General features: G+C 49.7%; 1 protein-coding gene across 1 annotated transcript in view; it reads right to left on the reverse strand.

Moving 5' to 3' along the window:
• The window catches only part of LOC8029080 (RNA polymerase II subunit A C-terminal domain phosphatase), a 36,021-nt gene extending 27,917 nt beyond the window's left edge, over nucleotides 1-8,104 (reverse strand). Inside the window, exons 1-4 of the mRNA XM_029995461.4 lie at nucleotides 7,820-8,104; nucleotides 5,470-5,553; nucleotides 3,770-3,839; nucleotides 1,848-1,973 (exon numbers count right to left, since the gene is read on the reverse strand). Coding sequence (XP_029851321.2) covers nucleotides 1,848-1,973; nucleotides 3,770-3,839; nucleotides 5,470-5,553; nucleotides 7,820-8,043 — 504 coding nt within the window. The 5' untranslated portion in view covers nucleotides 8,044-8,104. The remainder of the gene's footprint in view (nucleotides 1-1,847; nucleotides 1,974-3,769; nucleotides 3,840-5,469; nucleotides 5,554-7,819) is intronic.
• Between the last annotated feature and the right edge of the window lie 243 nt (nucleotides 8,105-8,347).

Consider the following 8,347-nt stretch of genomic DNA (forward strand, 5'->3'; position numbering starts at 1 on the left):
ATTGAAATGGGCGCGAATGCAAGCCGTGGGACGCGGCCAGCTGAAAGTCCCGATCAGAAGTCTGGCGTACTTTCTCATTTTATTAGAACACCTGAGTCTGGGGGTAAGAAAATCTTCAAGCAACCAAAAATTGAAGACAGGGAAATAATTCGGTCAAACGGCGTTTCTAATATGTTTTCTCACGCGATTGAAACGCCGCTTCCGTACAAAAGTTAGTTTCGACGACATCTGACTACGTTGACAATCCTTGCTTTTTAACACTCACGCGTTTTTGGTACTTCAACAAAGTTTTCCCCCGTGAACTACGATAACCCCCCTTCCCGCACGTTCTTTTAATGATGTCCAGTAAGCAAGCATGCATAAACGAGTACTGATTTTGATATGAGCTACGCAGGGTTGCACTGCCGCTTGATTATCAATCAATATGAAGGTGCTGCCCATTTGCTTTTGTTTCTTTATATTACAAAAAGCTGACCTGTCCTTTTGTTTATTTATATTATAGCAAGCCACCCATTCACGCTGCTTCGCGGGAACAGTCTGCGGCGGCTCATCACAGAAAATGTTAATCCGAGCTGTCGATGTAACGATTAAACGGCTTGGCGATGGCACTGCATGTCGACGAAACGCAGTGCCATGAACTGATTGCCTGTGAGATCGCATCCCGCTTTCTCGCGGATGCCTTGTACGACAAGCAGTGCTCACCCCTTCGCGGATTAATCGAGACCTTTTTGGTGGGTGCCAAAAGACTGTTAGAGACCGTTATTTCCCACGGCCCCTACCTGAAGAAAGAGAGAACAGGTTGTACTGGCCTGTAACAATATTGGCCGCACATAAACGGTCACCGACGTTTGTCTGTCACAAGGCACCTCGCTCCATTACTCGCTTAACAGCGACGGCCCATCGTTGCTTCCATGCTTTGTTTCACGGGAACTGGAACATTTTATGCCCTCTATGGCTAGCGTTAGAACAACGTACTGCGGAGCTGTAAACCATTTTCACTGCGAATACAGCACGGCTTCCACGCCTAGAAGCGCTCTCGATGCAACTGGCCGAACCACGACCGGCACCGGACGAACCGGAAGCGTGAAGTCACGTGGTGCCTCGCTTCGGATGACGAAACTTCCGGCTCAAACGCCGGTCACCTATTGCAGTTTTTTGTACTTCACCCAGGTTAACAAAGGTTGGCAGAAATGTTCTCAACATCAACAAAAACAAGCCCCTGTAAATATAATCTAAATCAGACAACTGGTTCAAAAATTTACTTTTTTGGGTAGTGTCCCCCCTTAAGGTCGAAGCTCAATGTATGGGCTCAAAGTATTCTAAAAAAAACAAAGGTCATGTTAATACATGTTCGATTTCTATATTCAAAATGGGGGACATGGTTACAACACGCTAGTGTTTTTGCGGCGCACAAACCAGAGGTCTACGTCGGACGTGCAACGATCGATCACGAGCGATCAGCCATCGGATGTACGACGATTAATTGCGAGCAATTGCTTCCCGCGTGCTGATTGTTCACATTCGAAAATCCGACCATCGCTGGTTGGCCCCTCACCGCGCAGGAAGCACTTTCTCGTGACTGGCTGTCGCACGTCCGACAGCACCCTCTGCTTTCAGCGCCGAATCGCAGAAAAACAGGCATGTCGTGATCTTTAATCCCGTTTTTAATAGGGAAATGGGACACGTATCAATGTAATCTCAAATTTTTTAGGAAGCTTAAGTATAAAGACTGAGAGCTATGACCGTGAATAGACAATCTCAGAAACCACTTCAGTGCCCTTTTAATCCACCGTGCTGTCCGGGGGGTGACCGGTCTCCGTTGGCCGTCTTTGGGCGCGTAGACTCACCTGCATGTCTGCCGGCACATTGTCGCTAGTGGTGTGCACCAGCGTCTGGTCCAGGTCCACAAGCAGCACCAGCTTGCGCGAGCGCCGCAGTCGCTCCTCGTCCGCCTTGCCCAGCTGCCGGGCTTGCTGCGCAGAGAAGCGTGCGTCGGCACCTGCCTGGCATCGCGCAAGAAATGGTCCCGCCGGCATCCACCGAATTTGCCGCCTCGACTCTTAAGCTGCCTCGGCAAGGCAAAGCGCCCGCCTACGTATCCCAGGGAGGCAGGTTTGAATCTGAGCCGAGGTGCCCGCAATCCGGCAGAGGCTTATTGCGGAGAAGGCGACGGTCAGCTGTGTAACTGAGATTTCGGTCGCGCATCAAAAGGTCCCCGGATGGTCGAAGTTCATCTTTGGCTCTTCGCCGCAGCACGCCGGGTGCCCTTCGTTGATTTGGCGCGTGAAGTCCCAAATTTGGTTTGATTTGCATCTACGCCTCCTTGATTCTCGTTCGTCAACGCAATAAAAGCCCAGCCTCCCGCAAAAGCAGTGCTTTCTGCGAGAGGTTGCGCAAAAATGAAGCGGAGCGTTTGGTCCACTAATACCACCTGAAAGGCAAGGCCTTTCCTCCTCTAACGTCATCACTAGTGAACTCACCCAGCGCCGGCTATCTCATGTCGGTGTCGCCTCGAGCATGTCTCGCAGCATCTCGTGAGGGGCAGGACGCCAGCACGCGACGATGCCAAGGCCATGCTCCAAATGTAATCTATCTCTTTCCATAGTATAAATGTTTTGCATCTCGACGTTCAAAAAACTACTTGCATTCGGTGTCCGTTCCGCCCGCGTCGTCGCGTGACGTGACACGTGGGAGTCATTCGGATCTACTCGAGCAAGATTTGGCACAAGGCCCAAGACGTTTGCATCATCCGCTTCGCCATGTCCTTTCGTCGTGCATCGGCCCGTTTGCCGCTTGGGGAGGGTCCAACATCTCCTTACGATGACATAATGTGCGGGCCTCTTGTTTTCTAGGCGGTATAGGCCCACGACACCTGCAGCTCCACGGGGAAAGCTAATGAGGTCGGCTTTCTACGCGGAACTACGAGCTCGTCGGGCCAATTGTACGCTTATCTTTTGCCACACGATCACGCTTCCACCCATGCTCAAAGAGCAGGGTTAGGCGACGAAAGGAAGGCGGTTGATTGGTCTAGCCAACGCGTGGCTTCCACCACACTGTCAGCTTAGGGGTGAATGGATTTGGCAACTACCGGTATGTCTGCTAGGCTCAAGGTACCTAAGACTGTGGGGTCTACGCTTAACTTTTTAGAGCGCAGCTCTTAGGGGCCCGTTTCCGGCTTGAGCGGCGTCGGCGTAACCGCGAGGTCACGTGACCCTCCCGAGGTCACGTGACACCCCTAGGTCACGTGACCCCCAGAAGTCACATGACCCCCTGAAGTCACGTGACCCCCTTGAGGTCACGTGACCCCGAGGTCACCTCACCCCTTGAGGTCACGTGACCCCCAGAAGTCACGTGACCGCCTTGAGGTCACGTGACCCCCTAAGGTCACGTGACCCCCTGAAGTCACGTGACTTCTGGGGATCATGTGACCCCCGAGGTCACGTGACCCCCAAAGGTCACGTGAGCCCCTGAGGTCACGTGAGCCCCTGAGGTCACGTGACCCCCGGAGGTCACGTGACCACCTGAAGTCACGTGACCCCCCTGAGGTCACGTGACCTCAAGGAGTCACCTATCCCTCAGTACGCTTCCATCTTCCTCCTCAAGAGCTGCGCTCTAACCGGCGTTACAGGAAATTGTAAACGGCTTTCATTTTTGTCGAGGATACGGCAAAGTCTGAAACAATGCATCGTCTGCTAAACTATGCCAATGAAGTTAGGAACACAATACGGCTTGGATTGACAGCGAAAAGGCCCGAGGACAATCCACTCGCCTCTTGGGAGACCCGTAGCTCTGGCACGTTATGGATCATGCTGACCGAAGCAGGTGTCAGATCCCCGAGTCTGGAAGAAAAGAAGGCCAAAGATGGAATAGTCTGCAGACAACCTTGGCTCCCTAGAGTCTCCTCTCTGGCGATTTCAGGAGACTCCTCAAATGCTCGTGCCTCTTCTGCCCAAATGAAAGCAACAAATACGTAGGCTCCTGCCAAGCTCTATCGAACATTGAATACGTTCACAGGCAACACGTTGTCGCGTCACGCCACAACCATCACGTCACGCGACATAATAAACTTTCGCGCTAAATTTAGTGGAATGCCACTTGACATCGACATGCCACGTGACACGACGTGGTAAGCTTTCCCGCTAAATTTAGGGAGAAAAGAATGTGTGTTATGTCTGTCCCCGACATCGCACCTCCCTTCAGAATTACCCTCCAAGCCAAAAGACATATTATATGTTAAAAAGATGAATGAATGCCTTCAGCAGCCAAGCAGCGGTGGGATCTTATGTTGGCTAGGGTTGCTAGAAAGAACGGCACACATTCTTGCGAGGCCGTAGGTATGTCACTGAAGTCGCTCATCAGTGGTCTAGTTCCCCCCCCCCCCCCCCTCCTGAAATCTAACCGACCCCATATTATACACGTGCATTTTGACCCGCCCCCCTCCCCTTACCCTCTTGAACCTCAGCCCTTCGCCACCCCTTCCCCGACCCCGAAAAAAATTCCTGGCTACACCCCCACCACTCCCCTCAGCTATATCAGCACTACATAGGATGGCTACAGTGAACCTTATACTGTAAAGCAAGCAAGAAAAATCGGTGCCTGCGCATAGACAGCCCAAACTTCCACCAAATGTGTATTGCGGTGGTCGGTTTTAACTTCTGAAATTTCGAGGCTGTAGCTTCCTTCGTGTAAAAATGGGATCAACAAACTTGCCAGAGTCAACGGTGGAAGTGTTGGCAGATGCCCGAGGTAGTGATTTATGCATGTGCTTCTGCGGCGCATTCTCTTTAAATGGAGTCTAGCTATCAAATAAACGCACCAATAATAAAAAAAAGAGCCCATAAGAGAAAAAAAAGAAAGAAAGTGGATAAAATAACTGATGGTCCCTGATCATCGTATGTGATAATGTGATAAATGTAATGTGTGGCGCCATGACTTGATAGGTGCATCGAGCAGGCGATGCACTCTGTTGTCTGCTAGTTGCACCTATCAAGAGATGGTGCCACAAGTTACATTCATAGCTAACTTAATCATCTGCAAACATGTCCACCAATGACCTCAGCAAGTTTGCTGGTCTTATTTTTTGCATTTTTGCACAAAGAAAACTATGCCTCAAAATTTCACGAGGCAAGAACCGCCCGCTTCAATGTATATTCGGTGAAAGTTTGAACATTTTATGTGCTCAACGAGCTGGAAAGACCGGTGCAGACACCGGCCTTTCCAGCTCGTTTTCCAACTTTGGATCTAATGCAGCCATTCTATATTAGCGAGTGCTGCATGAACAATAACGTTAGCAGTGTTTCCTGCTCTGAATTAGCAATTTATTAGTGCTGCAAAGTGTGTGCAAACCATGCTTTATAAAGCCAAAGTCCGAGGAATATTTTACGGTCCCTTCAAGTGCTTCCGCCTGCCGTGAACGACCCTGAGCAACGGAAAAAAGCAAGCAGAGTGAGACCCCTCATCCCAGCTTACTGCCTAAGGTCAGCTCCGCACTCGGCGCACAGGTCCTTCATGACCACCGGGTGGCTGCACTGGGACAGCTCCAGAAGGACGTCCCTGCAAAAAGAGGGAAGCATGTCAGCCTCCCTGGGACGAGCGGTGAAGGGCAACTCCGGTCAATTCCAAAAGTCCTGGGATTACGGGTGATTATAAGGTCAAAACTACTAATAAACAGTTCCATGTTATTCGTTTTCCGAAAAATTATATAGTTTTCTCACAATCCTCGTTTAAACGAAAATCCCTAAGCGAAACCGAAACCTTGGTCCTGCTCGTCCACTACTGGACATCACGTGGTAAGGAGACTTCGGCCACGTCATCGACGAAAGCGGCGGACGGCGCCCCACACTCTTTATTTTGTCTCTCGCCCTCGCAATCTGCACCTTGAAAAGTAAGAAAGAAACACAAGATTTTTCCAGTTAAATAAAGTTAAACTTTATTTTTGCGAGCTGAATATTTAGCGAAAGGTGGATTTCAGGAATATCATGCGATTTAGGATATGCAGTGTGCTCAATACCATGGGCTATTATATTTGTGTCATTGATTTTTTACGATACTTTCTAAGTCACAAAAATGAGGTCCTCATGAAAATCAAGTTGTTTACAATATTTTTTCAACTAATTAGTTAGTAGGCACGTTCAGTTTCTACGCGTTCAGAGTGAATATATGGGGTAAAGACACCACAGCATTCTGTGCTCCAGCCTTCCAGTAGCGTTTATTTCTTCTTCAATGCACAGCAATTGGGAAAGATTATGCTTCTTCGAGTGACAACAATTTTGATACATTTGCAGAACGATGCACATGTTTTGAGCAAGATACCTTACAAAACGAATGCAAAAGAACAAAAAACCAGAAGTGTGCGGGGATTCACCAATAGGGTGTGGCGGAGAATTTGTTTACCAACAAACACCCGTGAGCAGCGACAATATGGGCAGATCATTGCCAGCAATTAGTCAATTTAACGATGGTTTCACCATTACAGCCTGTAGCTGTGACCGTTTCAACAACTGCTTTTGATAACTATGTAATAGGAAAGCATTCATAAAATTATATGTCGGCTACACATGAGGCACGACTACAATTAAATAGCATCAGTCAGGCTTTATTGGGTAAATTCCTGGAAAACACATAACATGCTACTGACTGGGCCCTCTACCATGAAACTTACCTGTTTTTTCCCGTTGTGGGAACGAAAAACACATGGCCATTAAGCCAGACAACGTGCAATGTCCAACGCTGTTTGTTGCTCGTTACGGTTGGCCAAACCTGTCACACTGAAACAAGGTTCCCTCTTCTACGTTGTGGCACTATTCCTGCCATGTGAAAGGGTTGCCAGGCAATGGATCAAACAACGAACAAGTCGGCCGACTGTTGACGAAGTTGCACTGCTGTCGTTGCCATGTTCCCTAAATGTGTCGGGCCTCACTCATAGTTGCCGCTTCTAGTAGCATTACTGGGCTGCCAATCCTTTCGTATCTCTCTTCATTAACAAATTGTTAAGGTTGCCCTCAAAGGTAACTGTGTTAGGGTATGTTTAGACACCGACGGCTACCTAAAATGGCATGGTAGATGAAAAATTTAGTCAGTGCACAGCAACTGCTAGCCTGGCATCCTTAACATGCACCATGCAGTAGTGACAAGGGGACGCAAGCCGGCACGGCGCTCGTTCAGATTTATCTTTGGCCCTTCTGATCATAGCCCTGAGTGCGTTTGCCGATTGGTTCGGAAGCTTGCATCAGCAACGTGCACTTGCCTGCATTCCGCAGGAAGAAAAGTTTTCGAGGGAAAGGGAGGCTGGGGAGGAGGAAGCAGACGGAACTTTGGAAAGAGGAAAGGAAAGGGTTTTCTCTCCACCATTCGGTTTGCTTCCTCCTCCCCACCCAGCCCTCCTTCCCCTCAATTTTTTTTCTTAACCAGTATAACTGACTATAGATAATATTAGGAATGACACTCTTGTGGCACTTCAGGGCTGGTACGTACATTTGCGTTTGTATGCGATGACTACACGACGACTCCTTGCGTTCCCCTAGGACGTGCTGCGCGTACCTCGGTCGCCATAGCAACCATTTCGTCGCAAGCAGGTATAATCGGTCTCACACGAAGACGCAGGTGCCTGAACCAGCTTTTAGTCTTGTTGGAAGCGAACGCGGCGACTAGAAGCAAATCTGAACTGTCCCGCTCTTCGCGCACTCCACCACGACCATCCGGCCAACGACGGCTCGTTCGAACCAAGCAACGCAGGTTCTTTGGGCCGCGCTAGCAGGCGTTCTGAACGCCGTGCGTTGCTGAAGAGACGGGGTACGGCAGCGCGGGAGCGTGGACATACCCGGGCTGCACGACGCAGCCTTCCTTGGCGATGAGCGTTCGCACGGTCCCGTCGTGGGCGGACTTGAGCTTGCACGGGGTTGCGTTCAGACCCCCGTTGAGCCGGCGGTACATGAGCAGGCCCGTGCCGTGGGAGATCCGACTGCCCGATCGGATCTTCCATTGGAGGATCTCTATGGGCACCTGGCCGCTGTGCAACACCTGCCCGCTCCAGGGAGCAGCCATCTTTCTTTTCGAAGGACCGCGAACTGGGAGCGGCTCGCGTTGGCTCTAACCACAACTCTTTGGCTAATCCAGCGTCAAATGCTGAGTTTCGATTTCAAAAATATACGAAAAAGTCAGACGAAGAGGACGGACAGGACAAACATCTTTCGAAAGATGTTTGTCCTGTCCGTCCTCTTCGTCTGACTCTTTCGTATATTTTTGAATTTATTACCAACGCGCTCAATCCAAGTTCTCGATTTCAGGTAGCCCCTTTTTTCATTTGAAAGAACAATCGTACGCAAAATTTCAGACTAAAAAAGCAATC

Source organism: Ixodes scapularis, unplaced genomic scaffold (assembly GCF_016920785.2).
Source record: "Ixodes scapularis isolate PalLabHiFi unplaced genomic scaffold, ASM1692078v2 PGA_scaffold4__175_contigs__length_147842914, whole genome shotgun sequence".
NCBI lineage: Eukaryota > Metazoa > Arthropoda > Arachnida > Ixodida > Ixodidae > Ixodes > Ixodes scapularis.